We start from the raw sequence: 21,588 nt of genomic DNA on the forward strand, positions 1-21,588 counted from the left end.
TTCCAACTTGGTCAAGTGTTTCCCAGAAATAAGCCTCAGTTTTCTCTCCGAGGAAATGACAGCATTGGATTTCTTCTGTATCAGCAAGCTTTGGCTGTGTAACAAAGCATCCCAGAAGTTGGTGGCTTAAACCACAAAAATGTATTATTTCCCATAGTGCTATGGGTCAGCAGTTTGGGTGGGACTCCGCTTGATGGTTCTTCTTCTGGTGTCCCCTGGCCTCACTGATGAGGCAGCAACCAGGGGACAGCCAAGACAGCCCAGCCTATCTCCTTGTGGTCCTCCGTCTTCCAACAGGCTAGCCCAGGCTTGTTCTCATGGTAGCCGGGCAGGGGGCTGAGAGCAAGAGCAGGAGCTGCAAGGCCTTTTAAAGCTCAGCCTCGAACATCATGGCACATCATTTCTGCCACGTGCTATTGGTCAAAGAGATGCCCAAGGCCAGCTCAGCTTCCAAGGAAGGAGAAATGGACTTCGCCCCTTGACAGCAGAAGCGGCGGCATAGTGAAAAGGAGGTGAACTTGTAGCTAGCTTTCATATCCGCCGTGATCTCCTCCATGTTCCCTTCATTCATTCATTCATTCATTTGTTCATTCATTCCACACTTGCACACCCTCTATGTCCCCAGCATTTTACCACACGCCAGAACACAAAAGGTAACCTTGCCCTCATGGGGCCTGGAGAGTAATGGGGAAACAGATGAATAACTCTGCATGTGTCCTGAAGTTATAGGGAATTCACATTTAATTTATACCTGTTTCTTTACAGCAAAGCTTTTTGCAGAAAGAATTTGAACCAACCTGCCAGAAAAGGCACAAGGAATAACATGATACATTTTAACCAAAGAAGATAATTAAAATCAAAGGAGAAAGTGTTTATTGAGCACCTACTATGTCCCAAGCATCTCCGACACATCCTCTCACTCCATGGTTTCCATATCCCGGAGTTAGTGTTATTCCCCTTTCAGAGATAACCAAAGCGAGGCTGACTAGCCCTAGCTGAGAGTCAAACAGCTGAGTCAGGCCCCAAAGTTCACATGACATCATAGAATAGCTGTCAATGAGCTTTGGATTTGACGATGAGTTTCCCAGCAGCCTGGGGGAGAAGGAAAGTGGAACATATTACCCGATTGTTCACTAGACAAGAAAAAGCCAGATATTTCTTTGAAGGGAAGCAAAGCCCTTCCTAGCACTGAATTCATTTGTCTCTTCTCAAGTGGGAGTTGGAAGAGAGCTTGTGGGGTGGAACACAGGGGGCCCTGCTAGGACTGTCCAAGTTGGGTGCTCCTATGGCATATATGTGAGGAGGCTGCCAGGTGAATGCCCATGGTCCCCTGGAAAATGTTCGTCCTCAGTGAACATCGCCCTCGGTGTCTGTGCATGTGTACGTGTGTATGTGCATATGTGTCTGTGTGTTTCTTTCTGTCTCACTGTCTTTCTCTTTTTTATCTGGCCCTCCCCTCACTTCATCCGTTTGTTTGTTTGTTTGTTTGTTTGTTTCCACCTCTGTCCCTCCCTGGCAAAGGTCCCTGCTGCTCAACACTCTGTCAGTTTTTAGGAAGTGCTGTTTTGTCAAAAGCCTGCACACGAGACCCCAGTGGGCCAGGACTGACTTCCTCCCCACACGGGGCTGGGCGGGGCAAGCAGGAAGGAGCCTGTTACAGTCAAGGTGACGCATCCTTGCCGGGCCAGCCCGAGCAGCAGCTGGGTCGGCAAGCGACAGGAGCACGGGTCATCTTTTCCCCACAGGCGTCGGAATGGACCTGTGCCACCCAGGTAAGCAACTGCCGTCAACCTCTCTGGGCCTCAGGGTGCTCTCTTTTAGAATGGGACAGCAGCCCCTGCCTCACAGGGTCCTAGATAAAGGAATACAGCGCAGGTGGGAAATGTAGCTGCAAGAAGCAAACATTTGTGGGCTCAGCCTGTGTGTCCAGTTGTGTTCTAGGGGCTGGACACACAGCAGTAGCAAAGCAGACGCTGTTTCCCCCTTCATGGGCTTGTGCTCTAGATGAGGAGACCGGCAGTGACTCTAATGTGATTCCATATGTCAGTTGATGGCAGGTAGGATGAAGAACAGTAAAGCAGGGTAAGGAAGACAGGAATGCATGGTGGAAAAGGCCCCAAGAGGAGATGCTGTCTAATGAGGGACCTGAGGAAGATGTCAGCTAAGGGGCTTTCTAAGGAACAAACATTCCAGCCAGAAGGAACAGCCAGTCCAAAGGCTCAGAGGTGGACTCAGAAAAGTGACTTGCGATTAAGATGATGATGGGATGTTGGTGATGGTGATGCTTGTCTGGGTGATACAAGGGCCTTGAGGTCCCTTTTTGGCCCCCGGGGGTTGGGGTGGTCTTTGGGGAGGCTGAGGACACTGCCTAGAGCCAGGGGAGGGCCAGGAGTGAGCAACAGAGGCTCTTGTTGAAACCCTCCCCAGCTACTAAGACAATGTGTCTGGGGAGAAAGAGGAGAAAGGAGGCTGCAAAGATGGTGAGGAAAAGAACATCAGGGTCGTGTTTTGGGAGGCAAATTGAAGGCCCGGAAGAGGGACCAAGTTTCTGCACCCTGGATGTCAGCATGCTCCAGAGCTGCAACAGTTCTGGTGAACACGGCTGCTGGAATTCCAGAACCTAAGGGCTGGTGGGAGCCGTCTGCTCCCCAGGTCCAGATGACCTCAACCTTGTCCAGGAGCACCCTTGCTTCAAACGCACCTAATGTGGAGCAGCCTGGCCCCGCCCACTGGGCATCCCCCTTCCTCCCCACCCCCAGATGGAAGCCTCGGGCCCCAGGGAACCCAGAGAACCACTGATCCATTTCAACAGCGCCCCCAGTGGCAGAAGGGAGAAAAGAGGCCAAGGGAGGAAAACAGCCTCTCTAAGGCAGGAGCAGGACCAAATCCTGTTCCCTGAATCCCTGTCCAGGGCTCACTCTCTGACCCCTGCCTCTCCCATGGGCTTTGGGGGCTCCCAAAATCACAGCTCAGTGAGCACAGCTTGGCGGCACCTGGTCGGCACAGGGAGACCCAGCGAGGGGCAGCACCTGGCTCAGGCCTCTCAGCAGACATGAGGGTGGGATGAGGCGGGGAGGGCACCCACCGAGATGCAACCCCCCTGCCTGTGTGTCCAGCAGGGCGCTTTGTCCTTTCGGGTCCTAACATACTGAGGTTACAGGGATGGCTGTCTCCATGTTGCAGATAAGGAAACTGAGGCTCCCAGAGGTGAACTAGAGACGGGGACTGACTTGCTTGAGGTCACACGGCCAGTCAGCAGCAGAGCAGGGACGAGAACCTGCGGGAGAGAGCCCCAGGTTGGCCGGGGCTATGGAGAGGGCAGGGGAGGGGAGTCTCTGCTTTGCTTCAGCCGGTACTAGGGAGGAAATGGATTAAATGGGGTCAATGGGTTCTCCATCGAGTAATTGGTCTTTTCATTCATTCACTCTACAAACGACCTTCCAGTGTGCTATGCAGTGCTGGGGACAGCAGTGACCCAGCCGTGGGCCTGACCCTGGGGGACAGGTGTTGGTCTGGAATGTTGGGGGTGGGGTGGAGAGGCAGGAGCCACATCCTGCAGGACCCTGACCCAGCTGTGCAAATGGACACAGACCTACAGACGGGAGGAAGCAACTTTTCCCACTGGGGCAGAGGAGATCTGGGAAGACCTCCTTGAGGAGGAGGCCAGAGGGAGGGAGGAAAGGTCATTTCCCTGTTGCCCAGACTGGGTCTTAATTGGGGCTTCTTCATAGCACGGTGACTTCCCCTCTCTGAGTTCCGATTTGTCATCTCTACGTGGGTGCCATCATCCTGGCCTGGCCTGGGGAAGCGGGGATTGGGAGTTAGCCGGACCTCGCTCAGGTTCCAGCTCTGCACCACCCTGCCAGTGGTCATGGTCTCTTCCTTCTATGGGCCTCAGTTTTCTCACCTTTATTATGGACAGGCTGGTGACTCAGGGGCCCCCAGGGTTGCCTCCCCTCCTCTCCTGAGGTGGGCCTGTGTCAGGAAGCAGGTAAGGCGCCCTCCCCCAGGGCCTGCCGGGAAGGTGAGAGGGCCAGACAGCAAAGCCCCAGTGTGACCAAAGACAAGCACTGCGCTGGTGCAGAGAAGACAGGCAGCGCAGTTAAAAATAGAGCCAGCTCGGCTGGTGGGGAGGAAGCCGCACTCCGCAGAGCCTGTGGGGCTTGTGGGGCTGGGGCGGGGAGCAGCTCCACCCACACCCCCTCTGCCCCAGGGTCCCTCCTACTGAGACTTTGAGGGGCCTCTTTATTTAGGGCCCTGAGATGGCATCTTCCTCCTGCCCTGGAAAGGGGAAGTGAGGCCAGCTGTCCTGGAAGCAGGGCTGCAAGCTCAAAGATTTCTAAAAATACGATGGGAAAGAGGAAGGACAAAGAGGAAGTGGGGAGGAGCCGGGGAGATGGGCACATTCACCAGCCTGGGCGCAAGGGCAGCACCAGCCTGTGGGCTTGGGGTGGGGGTTCATGTCACACCTTGTGAGGTTGTGAGAAGCATAGAGATAAGTGAGAAGGAAACGGGGTGTGTGGTGGTGGTGGTGGTGGTGGTGGTGGTAATTTTATTATTTGTGTGTATTATTAGTAGTATTTAAAAATTCATCTCCCGGCCAGGCATGGTGGCTCACATCTATAATCCCAGCACTTTGGGAGGCCAAGGCGGGTGGATCACCAGAGGTCAGGAGATCAAGACCAACCTGGCCAACATGGTGAAACCCCCGTCTCTACTAAAAATACAAAAAAAAATTAGCCGGGCCTGGTGGTGGGCGCCTGTAATCCCAGCTACTTGGGAGGCTGAGGCAGGAGAATCACTTGAACCTGGGAGGTGGAGGTTGCAGTGAGCCAAGATCAGGCCACTGCACTCCAGCCTGGGTAACAGACAGAGACATCGTCTCAAACAAACAAACAAACAAACAAAAAACAAAAAAACATCCCATGAGCCTACACCAGTGCCTGAAACTCTGAAATGGGGAGGAATCTCCTCTTTTTAACAAATAGAGGAAGGGTCAGTAGGCTCCGTGTGCACCATGTAAGACACAGCAAGCCCAGGGCCATCATCACCCTCACGTGGGTTCAGATGCTTTGACCAGTTGCCACCTATTGGGGACAGGACCCCCGTCAGAAGGGGACAGGGGACTGAGGATTCACGAACACACTTGTCAACCACAAGGGAGTATGAAAGGAGCTGTATGCAGTAAAAATACAAGCAACCTGCTCACTATTCCCATGCAATCCCACTCCCCTGGGAACCGTGCCTCAGTTTCCCCAGCTCTGCAAAGTTGGCTTTGCAGGGGTTGGGTGGGGGCAACTGCAGGCATCATTCTGCATCTTGCCTTTATTCTGAAACATGTAACCCTGTCAGAAACCCAGATTTAGCGTCCGACGGGTGTTTGATGATTCGTATGGAGAGATCAGCCTTTGGAAGATCAACATCAGGGCTGTAAGCCTCCGAGCCCCAGATGGACCCAGATGTGAATCCCAGCTCTGCCACCCTCCAGCTGTGTCACCTTTGGCAGGACACTTCACGTCTCTGAGTCTCAGGGGCCTCACCTGTAGGATGAGCTTAGAAGTACCTTTCCTTTCGGAGTGGTTGTGGGATTCAATGAGAGTGGATGGGAAGAGCCTGGATCACACAGGGCCTGGCGCACCATAGGTGCTCAGCCACCATGCCTTCCTTAACCAACGGCGTGGCTTGGTTATTGAGCCATGCAGATCCCAGAAACGCTGTGGGGAATGGGAAGGGGTGGGGGCAGGGATGGCTCCTAGATGGAACCCAGGAGGACCCCTGAAAGGGGATCTGAAGTAGGAGATAAGGAGGGGCTGCTGGCAGAGAGGAGAAGGAAGAGCGTTCTGGGTGCAAGGAATGGTGGTGCAAAGGCTTTCGGGAGGCTAGAGCTCAGGGGAGTGAATGAAGGGCAGCCAGGGAGGCAGAGCATGGAGCTGGGACGGGGAGGGGCACAGTGTGAGAGGAGCGTGGAGGGGATACACCAGCAGGACTGGTGAGATTTGGGGTCTTTGTCCCCAGGACAATGGGATGCCGTGGGAAACTGGACCAGAATGGGTAGAAGAGGCAGGGAGGCATCCGAAAGCCCTGAAGTCCCCCCGAGCAAAGTGATAGCGGCTGGGATGACAGTGGAGCCATGGAAGGGGAAAGAAATAGACAGGACTTGCTGATGGAGGAGACCCAAGGGGTGACAGCCAGGTGGGAGTCAGAGTGCCTCCTGGGGAAATGTGGACCATTTCCAGAGCTCAGGAATTCAGGAAGAGGACGGGGAGGAGGGGGCATTCTAGAAGTTCAATTTTGGGCACAATGACAAGAGCGGTGGTGACCAATACGTAGGGGATGGTTGGATCTGAAGCTCAGAGGAGGGGCTGGAACAGAGGATGTGTGAATGATTCCCTGGACCCTGAAGGCAGGTGGGAGCCAGGAGCCGATGAAGCCCCGTGGGGACCAGGAAGGTCGGCCTAGGAGGAGCTTCAGGAGCCCCGTCACTCACTTCTGGCCATCCACACCTTGGAGCAAACGTAGGAATGCTGGAGCCCACCCTGGCTTCTCTCAGACAAGCAGCCAGTCTGGAATCCACTCAGCCTCCTCCAGCAGGTGCACCCTGGGCAGAAACACAACCCCAAGCCAACAGGAAAACTGTATAAAGCCAACAAACAAAACAAAACAGAATCGGATTGTTCACCTCCGAGGCAACCCAAGGTGATTGGTTTTTTCCCATGGATGAGACCGACAGCCTCCCCACCAGCTCCTGCCGGAAGAGTTCCGGAACCAGCTTCCAGCACTGCCTCCCCGGCTGTCCCTGCTCTGCATCTCCACACAGGTGGCCCCTTACACCTTCCATCCCTGCATGTCCCAAGCAGTTTGGGAATCCACCTCTCCTGGGGCAGAGGCGTGGGGGTCAGCAAACAAGCGTGCAGCTCCCAGCACTGCCACTTCCTGTGCATGAGACCTGGGGCGAGTCACTTCGCCTTCCCTTATAAGCCTCAGTGTCTCAAACTGGAAAATACCTACTTCAAAGAGGGTTAAATGACAGCACTTATACAGAGACTGGCATGGAGTAGGTGTTTGTGCGCTTAACGTGTCACGAGACTCTTGCTTTGTTCCCTGGTATAAGTGTCCCCGCCAACTCCCTCCTGGAAACAGTACCTCTAGACCTACAGAGACAGAAAGAAACTCCAGAGTGGGCTGGGCACAGTGGCTCACACCTGTAATCCCAGCACTTTGGGAGGCCAAGGCAGGTGGATCACCTGAGGTCAGGAGTTCGAGACCAGCCTGGCCAACATAGTGAAACACCCGTCTCTATTAAAAATACAAAAATTGGCCCGGTGCGGTGGTTCACACCTGTAATCTCAGCACTTTGGGAGGCCAAAATGGGCAGATTGTGAGGTCAAGAGATCAAGACCATCCTGGCCAACATGGTGAAACCCATCTCTACTAAAAATACAGAGATTGGCTGCGCATGGTGGCTCATGTCTGTGGTCCCAGCTGCTCAGGAGGCTGAGACAGGAGAATCCCTTGAGCCCGGGAGGCAGAGGTTGCAGTGAGCAAAGGTCGTGCCACTGCACTCCAGCCTGGTGACAGAGTGAGACTCTGTCTCAAAAAAATAAATACATAAATAAAAAATTAGCCGGGCATGGTGGTGCATGCCTGTGATCCCAGCTACTGGGGAGGCTGAGGCAGGAGAATCGCTTGAACCTGGGAGGCAGAGGTTGCAGTGAGCCAAGATCATGTCACTGCACTCCAACCTGGGTGACAGAGCAAGACTGTCTCAAAAAAAAAAAAGGAAACTCCAGAGTGGGTCACTAGGAGAATGGCAGGTGGGGCCACTCCCACTCCTACCCCTCAGTTCCTAGACCCTTGTGGTCCACCTGCTGGAGACAGAGCACCACACAGTGGTGGTAGATTTAGGGCATATGGTACCTCCTGGAGGATGGCGCCGCATCCAAGTGGATATCACCTCCAGGCTGACACCTCAGCTGTACCTTCTCAAGACCGCCCCATGGCTCCATTCCATTCGGCCAGCACCTTCCGATGAAATGCTAGAGAGGATCGGTGGATCTCATGGCCACGTGCTCACTTCAGACCACCTTTGCTGTAGAGAGCATCCCTTGGTCTTCTGTGATGTTATGTGGTGTGCTGTGTTGGTGGGTCAAACACCCTAAGCCTCTGGATAGTGGTGCTGGCTGAGGCTCTGTGGGCAGGAAAGGCAAATACATTTCCAACACATGTTGACTCCAGACAAGATAGATTGTTGACTTTTGCAGAATAGAAGGGGTTTCATGGAATCAGTTTGCCCCCTGGTCTTCTGGAGAAAAGATGGGCTCAGCATGCGTCCCTGTTGCTGGCAGAGTGGACATTCCGCTCCCACGGGGTCATCCACCTGCCTCTTCTCCTGACATCTGTGTTTCTGATCTTCCCATCTTCCTTCTTTCTTGCCTCTGACCAAGAAGTCAAGCCATTCACCACTGCCCATGATGCATGGATATTCTGACTTCAAGAAGTCACTTCTCTTTCCACGGGAAGTGGATGGCCAGGTGCCCTGCCCGAAGCCCTGCCCCCTGGGAGGACTTGCCCTCATCACTGTCTTTCCAGGACACTTTTGAGCAGGACTGTAGTTCAGTAGCTGCCTGGTTTTCACTTGCGCCCAAACTCTGAGCCAACTCATTCTGCAACCAGCCTTGGGCATTTTCCTCTGTTGTTAGAAAGTCATAAGGGACCCACCCATGTGGTCACGGTGTAAGCAGAGGGATAGACCCTGGTCCACCAGCAGCGGTGACATGAGGATCTGGGCCACCTATCCCTGGAGCCTACTGGAGCCCTCTGGCTCTGCTTACACCTGCTCCTGGACATACCACTCACAAAGGGTTACTATTGGGCTCGCTTGACCTTCTGACTTAGTGGGACAGATGGAGCCATCTGGGCTACTTAGTTACATGATGTTCCGCGGGCTGGCACTCTATCTCTACCAGGACCCGGTGCCATTCCAGGAACTGTTTTCTGCATAGTATATAATTCTCTGCTAGAAGGAAGCAGCTGGAAGAAGCAGGCCATCCTCCGGACTGGGGAAGTGCTTGGGTATGTGACGAGGGCCATTGCTCCTGCATCCGTTAGGTCTCAAGAGTGGCACCCACACCTGCCATTCCCCTCAGGATATAGTTTTTTATTTAGTCTCTTCGCTGTGGGGATGATGGGTCAGCTTCATAAATTTCCAAATAGCTATTCCCACTACAATGATCCTGACCCCATGGGCCAAGGTACCAATATGGGCTCAAGTACCAGCGATGTCCATTCCAATTCTACATCTGTAGGCCAGGAAAGTGGCCATGAATCAGGCAGACCCCTAGTGAGCTGGACCTGGAAGGACTTCATTTACCACCTGGTCTCTATGTACCCCCACTCAAATGTGGCCTTGAAGACACTTCAGTCTCGAGCGCTGATGTCAACTTGGATCCTGTGTCCAATGTTTGGATATTCCTCTTTCCCCAGTGTACAGTTGCTGGAGTGAATGGCCACAGGTGTTTTAATGTGGAGCCAGGGAGTCATTGCCATATATACTTGCCACAATGTTGCAGGACTCTTCCCTTGGAACACAGCCTCTCCTTCAGTCCCGAGGTTCTGGATCTGAAAACTGGGGCAGGTCCTGAAACCAGGCAAGGGGTCTTGGGTTTTTTTGTTTGCTTTGTTTTGTTTTGGAGACAGAGTCTCACTCTGTTGCCCAGGCTGGAGTGCAGTGGCATGATCTGGGCTCCCTGCAAGCTCCGCCTCCCAGGTTCACGCCATTCTCCTGCCTCAGCCTCCTCCGGTGTACCTGGGACTACAGGTGCCCACCACCATGCCCGGCTAATTTTTTGTATTTTTAGTAGAGATGGGGTTTCACTGTGTTATCCAGGACGGTCTCGATCTCCTGACCTCGTGACCCGCCCGCCTCGGCCTCCCAAAGTGCTGGGATTAGAGGCGTGAGCCACCGCGCCTGACCGGGACTTGGCTTTTTATTGCAGTGGCTGCCCTTGGTCAGGGGAACTCCTGGGTGTGGCACCTCCCTTTGGCTGAGGCTAGTGTCTGGGGAGGGATTCAGCTGTGAGCCATCAGCAGGCTTTCCTCCCAGCAGCTGGGGGGATGGTGGCTTGGTCCTGAAGAGAAGAGCCAGATGCACACAGCACCCGTTGTACACATGTGGGACTCAGCATATGTTGGATTCTTGCTGGGTGTTTGACAAAGTGTGGCTCTTTCCTTCCTGACAGCTGCCCCGTGAGGCAAGGGTTATGGTTCACATTTCACAGATGAGGATGCTGTATTAGGTATATCTCAGATTTAGCTGCTTAAAGAGACTCAGAATAACAGCAACCGAAACATTCTCAAAACTGATTTATTTCTCATTGAAAAGTCCAAATGGATAGGTGGGCCAGGTGAACGTGATGAGTCTTCTCCACACCACTGCCTGGGGACCTGGGCTCCATCTAGCCTGGTGCCCCGCCATCTCCGCATGGGGCTTTAATCTCAACATCCACAATGCCTGCTTAATCATGAGAAGGAGAAGTAGGGAAAGGGAGCGCTCAACATTCCCTCTGTGTTTTTGGGGGGAAATGATGTCTATCCTTGTAAAACCTTTAAGAAATGCGGCCAGGCACTTCCCGACGCTGGAACTTGAAGGTCAGCAAGGATTTGGGCAGGCAGACAGGAGAAGGCGTCCCAGAGTACAGGAGTGGCCTGGGCAAACATGGGGAAGTGGGACTGAGTCCTGGATGGCTCTGGAGCAGGGAGGAGCTGGCAGGCTGGACTGGCAGGCTCTTTTTGGGAATGGCAGGGAATAAGTCTGGCTGCCAAGGCTGGAGAGGTTGTGGAGGCCCCAGGCCCAGGATGAAGACTTTCTCTCTGAGTAATAGGGAGGCCATATTACTCAGAGAAGGAGAGTGTTGTGGATGAAACAGAAGCCACCATGAAGCATGAAGATAGGACAGCTGACCTAGTTGTTGGCATCATCACAGCACCTTGCATAGAATGCCAGCACACACAAATCTTATTTCATTTAATTCATTTCCAAGTGGAGATGAAAGAGCACAGGCTTTGGAGTCAGCCCAATTCAAGGTCCCATCCTGGCTCAGCGACCTTTTCCCTGTGGGTTGAGTCACCTCACCTCTCTGAGCCCCAGTATCCAGGGGCAGGGACTATAAAATATCCCCCAAATCCAGCCTCCCCATTTTACATAGTAAGGACATCAGGACCACCCTGCTACAGGCTCATTTCCCAGCCTCTCTTGCAGCTAGGTGTGGCCACGTGACTACATTCTGGCCAATGGGATGTGAGGAAAATGGTATACCACTTCTTGGTTGTTCAAATAAATAAGTGAATAAATAATGAGCCCATGAGCCAGTGGAGGAGGAGATTCAAGTTCCGGGGAAGGAATGCATGCCTTCAGCGAGTGTTTAACTGAGTGCTTATGACATGTCAGACTCTTTCTAGGTGCTGGGGACACAGTAGTGAGCAAAAGAGTAGAACAACTGAATTCTCACGGAGCTGAGAGTCTAGCGGGAGGGACAGAAAAGATGCAAGGAAACAAGATCCTTTTGGGGGTGTCTATCCAGGGGGGTGGGAGAAACAGGAAGCAGGGCAGGAGGGGAGGGAGCAGGGGCTGCTTTAGACAGGGCAGTCAGGGGAGGCTTCCTGGAGGAGGTGGGCCTCTGTGAATAGGGCAAGTCCTGAGTTTCCGGAGGGAAGGGGGCCCTGCAGAAGTGAGGGCAAGTGGGTGTGGCTGGAGCCAAGTGATGGGGAAGGCCGGTTGTCTCTCTGTAGAGCCCGCGGAGCTGAGCAGTGGGGAGACGGAAGAGTTACAGAGGATCAAGTGGCACCGAAAGCAGCTCCTAGAGGACATCCAGGTGAGTGCACACTCGTGTCCACACACGTGTCCATGCCCACACACACCACGCTGCAGGCGCCCATAAGCAGACACTCCTTGTACGCACGCTTGTACGCACCCCACCAGCTCCTGACCCAGCCTGGTCAACAGACAGTGTGGCCAACTCTGGCCCATATCAGCCTTGGCCCCAGCCCCAGGAGCAGGGAGAACAACAAGACTGCAGACACCCCGAGACCCAGGGAGAACTGGGAGAGCCGGGGAGGGAGGCAGCGATCCAATTAGGCACCCACCGTGTGCCGAGCCCCATCCTGGCCTTTACTTGCTTTGTCACAGGGCAGGCTCTGACCCCTGTGGTGAAGTTTCAGCCAGGTCTCACTCCTACAGAGTGTAGACCACCTGGTCAAGATAACTCCCAGTATGTGCCCTGCACTTACCACTTCACCAATCAGACTCAGATGTCAGCTCATCTGGGTCAGCAGCTTCTGAGACAGGCTGGGTTCTGTTCCTGGAATGTGCCTTGCTCAGCACTGCCCCTGGGCCTTTGCACTCGCAGTCCCCTCTGCCTGGGCTGCAGTGTCTGTGCCCACCCCCACTCCCATGCACATAAACTTAGGATTTCAGTGAGGAAATGAAGGCACAAAATTATTCACTCAGCTGCTGTTTCATTGAGTACCTACTGTACGCCAGGCTTTCTCTACCTTGCTCTGACGGTGTTCTGCATAGTCATTCCAATTACCCTATGACCACCCATGATCCCAGCCCCACCAGACTGTGCCCTCATGAACACAGAGCCGAAGTCTGTCTTGCCCATCACCGCATCCCCAGCCCGCTGGGTGCAGCATTAATAGGTGCTCAGTTAATACTTGCGAATGAATCTCCATTGTATTTGTGGGGCAACCACTCAGTGGCTCTGCCAAGATGGCATGAACAGGAGCTGACAGGGCTCAGACACAGGCTCCCAAGTCCCATGCTGGCCCTGAGTCTCAGGACAAGTCCCTGGAACCAGCCCCTCACCAGCACCCTGCAGATCCCGGGGAGAAAGGGGCTGGGTGCCTATTGGGGGTGCCGGCCAGAGGCTCATGCTGCTGTCCTGCAGGGGGTGCTGGTGGTTGGCAGGGGGAGGTGTTAGGGGGTCCCCTCTGCCACTGGGTGCCTCCTGCAGGGTCAAGATGAAATGGGCTTGGGGTCGAGTTGGGGGAAGCACAGGTTTGGAGTCAGACTGTGGGCGTGTCGTGTCATCTCTCTACGCCTCAGTGTCCTCTTCTGTAAAGTCCAGGGGAATTGCAAAGTCCCTGGAAAGAGGGCCTAGGCTGCCTGTGCGTGGTGTCCCCGTAGTACCTGGCAGGCACATAGTGGATACTTAGTCAAGGGTGAGCAACATAGTAAATGGAGGAAAGCCAGAGAGAAGCTGAGGAAGCAGTAGGGAGCCATGGGAGGGGTTTGAGCAGGGGAAGGGCAGTCTCCATGCAGTGCTCCAGAAAGACACCAGCCGGGAGAGGCAGGCAGGGTGGAGGCGGGCAGGGTGGAGGTGGGGTGGGGGAGGTGGGCAGGGTGGAGGCAGGCGGGGGGGGTGCGGGTAGGGTAGAGGTGGGCAGGGTGGGGGCGGGCAGGGTGGAGGCGGGCTGGGGGAGGTGGGCGGGGGGAGGCGGGCAGTGGGGAGGCCGGCTTGTCGGGTAGGCTCGGCTAGAGTGCAGGAGACTTCATGGCTGCAGAGGGGAGAGATGGGAAGGTTGGAAATAGGATGGGCAAGGGGTGGGGGCTTGGGGAATCCCACTCCCCAAGACAAGTGGAGGCATGGGTGCAGACAGAGGTGATAGTTTAGCATGCAACTTAGAAATTATGAGACATCCAGGGAGGGGACCTGTCCATGGAGGGTCCCTCAGACTGGGGACTCAGGACAGAGGTCAGGGAGAGGGGCCAGGTTTGAGAGTTGTGCCCAGGGGTAGGAGTGGTCATTGTAGTCTTAAACCCCCGGGGTTCTGGCCTCCACCCCTGACTCTCCCTGTCCTGCCCCTGCCACCCCACAGAAGCTGAAGGATGAGATCGCAGATGTGTTTGCCCAAATCGACTGCTTCGAGAGTGCGGAGGAGAGGTGAGGGGCTTGGGTGGGGACCCCCAGAAGCTGCCATGGTTGCTTCCCAAGGATGTCATACACCTTGAATGAGCAGGGGCCACTCCCAGCCCCCTGGGCCTGGTGAAATCAGGGATTGGCCAGGGAGAAGGAGGCAGCAACGAGACCGGAACAGGGTGGCCCCGGCCCCATCCCAGGTCTGGTCCCTGCTCCCAGGCTGACCCTCTCTTGAGAGACACTGCGTCCTCCCCTCCCCCAACCCAAAGTCTCTCCTGACCCACTGTGGTCCAGCCCTGACCGATCACTGGCCACATCCACCCTGGGATGGGCGGGGAGAAGGGAAGCTCAGCCCCAAGGGCAAGGACAAGGAAGCCGAGGACCCCAGGAGGACAGGAGCCTGGCCCTACCCCACCCCACTCACCACTAACCCGGGGCCGGCCACGCCCACTGCCTCTGTGGAAAACTCCCACTATTTTGTGATCTGGGACAGATCCTGTCCCTCTCTGGGTCTCAGTTTCCCCATCTGTGCAACAAGAAGGTTGGTTGCTACACAGTCTCCTAGGGCCCCAGGGCACTGACTCTGACACACGATGTCCTGGGAATTTCCCAACCTGCGCCCGCTACTCCTTAGGTCTCCACCTGTCCAGCCTCCTCCCCTCCCCCACCACACACATGCACACAGACACATGCATGCACACACACACAAGCATGCACACACACACACAAGCATGCACACACACACACAAGCATGCACACACACACACACAAGCATGCACACACACACGAGTGGCCGTTTCTCCAGCTCCCCTGTTCCAGCCACAACAATGACAACATAACACACCTACGCCTCACTGTTTTAGGTGCTTTAACCTCTCAACAATGCTGGGAGGCAGGTGGTGGTGTCACCTCCATTTTATAGATGAGGAACCTGAGGCCCAGAGAGAGGAAGTGACTCGCCCAAAGCAGCCCGGCTCAGATTCGCATCCAGGAGCCTGGCTCCAGCACCTGCGTGCTCAGCCCTCGCCCCCTCCCCCAGTTTCTTGCACAAGGCCCCTCCACCTTCTCCCACACGGCAGCTCCGGGGTCCTGCAAGCTGCTAAATGCCCGTGCTGGGTCCATCAGAGAAGTCAGCTGCAGAGCTCTGGGAGGAGCCAGGCCTTGCACCGCTCTCTCCCGCCCAGGTGGTTCCCATGCAGGACCTGGAGGCCACACTTGGAGGGCCCTAGAGGGGTATGGGCTCCTGCTGAGGCAAGGGTCCTTGGGGAGTGGAGAGGGTAATTCAGGGTCCTGGGGCAGCCTAAGCTGACGTCCTCATGTCCACAGCCGGATGGCCCAGAAGGAGAAGGAGCTGTGTATTGGGCGCAAGAAGTTCAACATGGACCCCGCCAAGGTAGGTGGCTGTGGAGGGCCCGGGCCACAGGGTGTGGGGGCTGCATGGGAGCACCTGCCCGGTGTCCCCTCGCTCCCCTTGGCTGACACGACCCCTTTCCAGAGGAGGAAGCTGGGCCCAGCAGAACTGAGCATTTTGTCCAGTGCCCCATGGCCAGCTGTGGCTGGGCACCCTGTCTACTCCCAGGCATACATGCCCTGGGGCAGGAGGAGCCAGGAGCATGGAGGAGGCCACGGTGTCCATGCACTTGGCCTAGTCCCTTCCCCACTCTGGGCCTCCATTTCCTTCTCCATGAATGTGGCTTGGGACAGTGGAGCTCTTGGATCTGGGGCATAGGCTCCAGAAGCATCTTCCAGCCCTGGGCTCAGGGAGGGCCAGTCCTGCGGTCCCACCGCCCACCCCTCTGCTAGTAGGAGCAGCAGCTCAGGGCTGGGTTACCTCAATCCCCCACACCACTCCCAAGCCCCTGGCCTCACCCCACCAGGTGGCAGCTGGGCTTCCATCCTGAAAGGACGGAGACAGAAGGAAACCGCAGGCAGACACACCGAGGTGGGGTCAGGTGGCCAGCAGAGAGCACCAAGCTGGGGTCCCTGGAAATTTACTGCTCTGGCTTAGAAGGCTCCCTGTCCCCATCACAGGCCCAAAGTGTTATAACCATTCACCTCTCATGGCTACAGACCCTTGGACTCCTGCTCCTACCCACAGAGACCCCCGCAGGCTCACACTGTCACCCCACCCAGCACCCAGGGGTGTCCTCTGCATCCTCTGCCTGTCACTGGGCCCTCGTGGCCTGCGCCCAATTTCCAGCAGTGGAACACAGAGGAATCTTCATGGAGAGCCAGAGACCAACCCCTCCAACTCCTAAAACTAGGATGACAAACTCTGAGTGCCTTGGTGGTGAAGAGAGATGCTTGTGATATTGTCAAATCCGAAAAACAGATTTAAATGTGACAGGCATGGTCTGAGCCCATTTTCACATAGAAAGGGAAGGAAGGTCACCACGACGGAAGCTGTCTGCCTCCGAGTGGTAGGGCCCGGGCAATTTCCTCCCCTTTGGATTGAGCTGGTTTTTTCTAACTTTTATACAATAGACATAGATTACTTGTGTGAAAGAATGAAACGCTATTTTTAAATAATATGAGTTTTAGGGGAACAAAAGAAATGGCTGAATCATTGAATATCAGAATCAAAAATTCCTAGAATCACTGAAGCATATAATCAAAGAATGTCAGACTGAGGGGGACCCTGGGGAGTACCTGGCATGAACCTGGTTCATGGCAGGAAAGCTGACTTTCTTTGCATGCCTCCAGTGATGGGGAACTCACCACATCCCAAAGGCAGCTCCTATGAAAGAGGGGCCAAAACTTCCCAGAACAGACTGTGCCAACACCAGAATGCCAGGCTCCAGGATTCTGGCCATGGAAGCTCCTTCCTCCCTTCCCCCTCCCAGGCCTGCTTCCATGCAGCAGCTGCTCACCGCTTCTATGTACCCCCTCCAGGGTATCCAGTATTTCATTGAGCACAAGCTGCTGACCCCTGACATCCAGGACATTGCACGGTTCCTGTATAAAGGCGAGGGCCTCAACAAGACAGCCATTGGTACCTACCTGGGGGAGAGGTAAGAATGAGTGGAGCCTTAGCGAGGCAGGAAATGAAGGTGTGCAGGTGTGTACAGGTGTGTGGATGTGCAGGTGAGAGGATGAATTATGTTAGCAAAGTCATCACTCCTAGTGCTTGAGGGGCTCACGGATCATCCTCTCCAGATTCTGAGTCAAAGCCTGACTGCCTTCATTCATTTAGTCATTTATTCAACAAATAAATGTTGCTCAGGGTCTACTGTGTTCCAGGCACCATCCTAAGCCCTGGGTGTACACCAATGAATAAGACAGACAAAACTCTTGTCCTCAGGAAGTCCACGCTAGTGGGAGAGACAGGTCTCGATAGATGTAAAATATGTTAGAGAATGATAAGCTCTGTGGAATACAAATCAAGCAGGGAAGGGAAGTCAGAAATGCCGGGGACCAGCCAGGCTCGGGGCTCATGCCTGTAATCCCAGCACTTTGGGAGGCCGAGGCGGGCAGATCACGAGGTCAGGAGTTCGAGATCAGCCTAGCCAACATGGTGAAACCCCGTCTCTACTAAAAATACAAAAATTAGCCGGATGTGGTGGCGGGTGCCTGTAGTCCCAGTTACTCAGGAGGCTGAAGCAGGGGAATCGCTTGAGCCTGGGAGTCGGAGGTTGCAGTGAGCCAAGATCACGCCATTGCACTCCAGCCTGGGCAACAGATTGAGAATGAGACTCCGTCTCAAAAAAAAAAAAAAAAAAGAAAAGAAAGAAAGAAAGACATGCTGGGGACCATAGGTTGGGGGCTGTGATTTAGAATAGCATGGACAGGAAGGGTCTCATGGAGAAGGTGACATTTGACCAAAACGTAAAAGAGGTGAGGGCATAAGCAGTACAGACATCTGGGGGAGGAGCGGTCCAGGAGTAGCAAGTAAAAAGGCCCTGGGGTCAGAAACAGGCTCAAGAATCTAGACTGGATGGGAGGAGAGAGGAAGGATGTAGTGGGCGAGGAGGTGGGGATCTGTGGGAGCGCTCTGGGCAAAGGACTGGTCTGAGGGGTGGGTGAGTGGGTAGGGGTGAAGCTGGACCAGAGAGTCAACAGCCCTCTCCCCAGCTCCCAAGGACACCCCTCCCTCCCGCGGTGAGCAGGGGATGCAGATGGTGAGAAGGGCACCTTCCTGCTTCAGGAGCTGGGGAGAGGGAGGAGATGGGGGAGGTCAGCTTCTCTCCCTTGTACAGATGAGGAAGCTGGGGCTGGGAAGGTCAAGTGGCTTCCGCGAGGTCACCAGGTGGGAAGTTACAGGAAATGAGGAAGGCCTGGACTGAGGGCAGGCCGCTCCAAAGCCAGGGCTCCCCTCCCAGGCCAGACCAGCGCTGGTGAGCCGTGAAGGTGTGTGTTCCTGCATGGGAGGACAAGGGTGTGCCCTCGGGGTGTTATATGGGTGGGACAGATGTGAACACACCAGATGGCAGCTGGACCCCAGAAGGACAGATGTCTCTGTCCTCTCCCTCCCCCACCTCAACCCCCTCCAGGAGGTGGGTACCAGCAAGTATCCAAGTGTGTCCCACCCTCCCTTCCGCCCCCTCCCCCAGGGATCCCATCAACCTGCAGGTCCTCCAGGCCTTCGTGGACTGCCACGAGTTCGCCAACCTCAACCTCGTCCAGGCCCTCAGGTGAGTAGTCCTGGGGCAGGGTCCCGGCCCTCAAGGGTGGCACAGCCCCAGTGGCTGGGGGTGTCGCGATCCACATAGCTGACAGCACAAACAAAGGGTTGGGAGCAAAGAAGAGGAGGCAAGGAACAAGAATGACTTCATGATAGTACTGCCTCACAGAGCTGAGCTGGACCGCCTGGGAAAGGGCCTAGTTCCTTGCAAATAGCAAATACTGCCTTCTTAGTTAGAATTCTATCACGCCCATATTTAATCATTCTAATCATTATTACTTTATTATGGTCATTCTCCTACTTTTTGGATTAGTGCATGTTTTATTTATTTTATAAGACTGCTTAGCATGTATTCCAATTATTATGACTTATTAGCTTCTAATTAGGGTACTGTTTTTGATACTCATTTTTACAACTACAGAGGCAGTACAATTATCAGTTTGAAGCACAAACTCTGGAGCCAGACTATACAGTTCAAATCCCAGGTCTGCTGCTCACCCCCGTGTGACCTTAAGCAAGCCATACACATGCACCAAATACAAAAATTAGCCGGGTGTGGTGGCGGGCGCCTGTAATCCCAGCTACTCGGGAGGCTGAGGCAGGAGAATCACCTGAACCTGGGAGGTGGAGGTTGTAGTGAGACAAGATCACACCACTGCACTCCAGCCTGGGCAACAGAGTGAGGCTCTGTCTCACAAAAAAATAAATAAACCTTCCTGTGCCCCAGTTTCCTCATCCGTAGAATGGGGATAATAATCGTACCAACTTCACAGGGTTGTGAAGACTAAATGGGAAAGTGTTTAAAACTGGTCCACAGTGAGTGCTTAGTAAGTCTTGATGCTGCTTGAAAACTCAGATTCCGAGAAGGAGCATCTGATCTGGGCTTGGGAGGGTGAGTAGGAGTTCACAGTACAGAGAAGGAAGAAGCCACCACCATCCAGTGTTCTCTAACTCCCAGCTCTTTAAGGGAGAGGGGTAGGTGACTTGGGAGTCTCCCATATTCATTCTTTCATTCATTCATTCACTTATTTACTGAGCCATTACTAGGTGCCCAGGACTGTGTGAAGCCCAGGAGGAGAAGTGAGAGATACAGGCCCAGTTCTCACCTTCAGAGAACTTAGCTTGAAGCTGTCGAAACCACCAACTTCCAGAGCTAGAGGGAAGTCGAGGATCCAAGAAAGGGAGCCCTAGCAAGGCGAAACCCCTGCCCCACCCCTTCCCCAACTAGGTCCCACAGCCAGATCTCAGGGCCCAAAGGCCAGGTGCGGGGAGCCACAGACCCCGGGGCAGGCAGAGGCCGTCCCCCTTTCCAGCTGAGGTAGACTGGGCTGTAGTCAGTGCTGGGATTCAGACCTGCAGAGCCGGGCGTGTGCTTAGTTCCGTATTCTGCAAGAAAAGGCATTTCTTGGCTACCTCCCGCGTGCTTGGGGCTCCCTGCTGCCCATCCCACTTCCCCGTGAGCCCAGATGACAGTTGCAGATTCCCCCATTTACAGGATACAGAGACTAAACCTGGGAGAGGCAGGGCAGCTTGTCTGGAGCCCACGGGAGCCCACCCACTCCACTGCCCGTGGCCCCGTTTCTCCCCCAGGCAGTTCCTGTGGAGCTTCCGGCTGCCGGGCGAGGCCCAGAAGATAGACCGGATGATGGAGGCCTTTGCCACTCGATACTGCCTCTGCAACCCAGGCGTCTTCCAGTCCACAGGTGCCAGGAGGGGGTTGGGACCCAGGGCTCTAGGACCCCTTCAGCATTGCCAGGCATAGATTTCACAGACCCCCTCAGGTTTCCCCCAGGTACCCAGACCCTGGCAGCCCAGACCCTTTCACGAGCCCTCACTGAGCACTGACTTCATTGCTGCTGGGTGCTTGTCTGACAGAGCTGCCTTGAGACACAGTTCTTAGGAGAGCAGGCAGGAGACGATGGCACAGGATGCTAAGGCTAAGGCAGCAGCACCCCTTTCTGAGGGCAGGAGTAAGGGAATCAGCATGTCCAAGATGGCTTCTCAGAGGCGGTGAGGTCTGAATGGGGTTTTGAAGGATGAATAGGAGTTTTCCAGGAGGTTAAGGGGAGAAAGGGCCTTTTTGGCAGGAGTTTCAGTTGGAACAAAGGCCCAGAAGCATGAAGCAGCCTGGGCAGGGTGTAGGGGGCAAAAGGGGCATAGAAGGAGATACATAAAGGTCAGTCCTCCATAGCCCTCTCTCCCAGGGCTAACCCAATGCCCATGTGAAGACATCCAGAGGACAGGGTGGGCGAGGGACCATCCTGGCCTCTTCTCTGGATCTAGTTGTCATAACAACAATAACCAACCCTGTATATTGAGTAATCCCTATCCCTATGCGCTGAGTGCTTTACACAGGCAAAGTCACTCAATCCTTCTTTTTTTTTTTTTTTTTTTTGAGAGAGAGAGAGTCTGTCTCTGTCACGCAGGCTGGAGTGCAATGGCGTGATCTCAGCTCACTGCAACCTCCGCCTCCCGGGTTCATGCAATTCTCCTGCCTCAGCCTCCCAAGTAGCTGGGATTACAGGCTCCCACCACCATGCCTGGCTAATTTTTTGTATTTTTAGTAGAGACGGGGTTTCACCATGTTAGACAGGCTGGTCTCGAACTCCTGACCTCAGGTGATCTGCCCACCTTGGCCTCCCACAGTGCTGAGATTACAGGCGTGAGCCACCATGCCAAGCCAAAGTTACTCAATCCATACATCAACCGTTTGAGGTCAGTAGTCTTCTTATCCCTCCCTCACGCATGGAATATAGCTTCAGAGAGATAAAATGACTTGTCTGCGAGCACGCCACCTCCCGGCTGTGTCCATGGACAAACCTCCCAGAACATTTGCCCTACTTTGTGGTTAGATCTTAATTTAGTGTTTGTTTGCTTGTTTATTATCTGTTACAAGTCTAAACGTCCTGCAAGGGCAGGGACCCTGTCAGACCCATCATCAATGACTCCCAGGCCCACAGCACAGAGTATGTACTCAATAAATAGTTGTAGGTAGGAAAGAAGGCATCTTAAAGCACCAGATTTGAATCACGGTCCAATTACTTCTTA

At 54.4% G+C, this 21,588-nt stretch overlaps 1 protein-coding gene across 1 annotated transcript in view; it reads left to right on the forward strand.

The window, feature by feature from the left end:
- Positions 1 to 1,116: 1,116 nt before the first annotated feature.
- The window catches only part of CYTH4 (cytohesin 4), a 33,474-nt gene continuing 13,002 nt past the window's right edge, over positions 1,117 to 21,588 (forward strand). The window contains exons 1-7 of the mRNA XM_019018747.3: positions 1,117 to 1,772; positions 11,788 to 11,870; positions 13,879 to 13,943; positions 15,246 to 15,312; positions 16,812 to 16,930; positions 18,470 to 18,550; positions 20,131 to 20,243. Of these exons, the coding sequence (XP_018874292.1) occupies positions 1,754 to 1,772; positions 11,788 to 11,870; positions 13,879 to 13,943; positions 15,246 to 15,312; positions 16,812 to 16,930; positions 18,470 to 18,550; positions 20,131 to 20,243 (547 nt within the window). The 5' untranslated portion in view covers positions 1,117 to 1,753. The remainder of the gene's footprint in view (positions 1,773 to 11,787; positions 11,871 to 13,878; positions 13,944 to 15,245; positions 15,313 to 16,811; positions 16,931 to 18,469; positions 18,551 to 20,130; positions 20,244 to 21,588) is intronic.

Source organism: Gorilla gorilla, chromosome 23 (genome assembly GCF_029281585.2).
Source record: "Gorilla gorilla gorilla isolate KB3781 chromosome 23, NHGRI_mGorGor1-v2.1_pri, whole genome shotgun sequence".
NCBI classification, from domain to species: domain Eukaryota; kingdom Metazoa; phylum Chordata; class Mammalia; order Primates; family Hominidae; genus Gorilla; species Gorilla gorilla.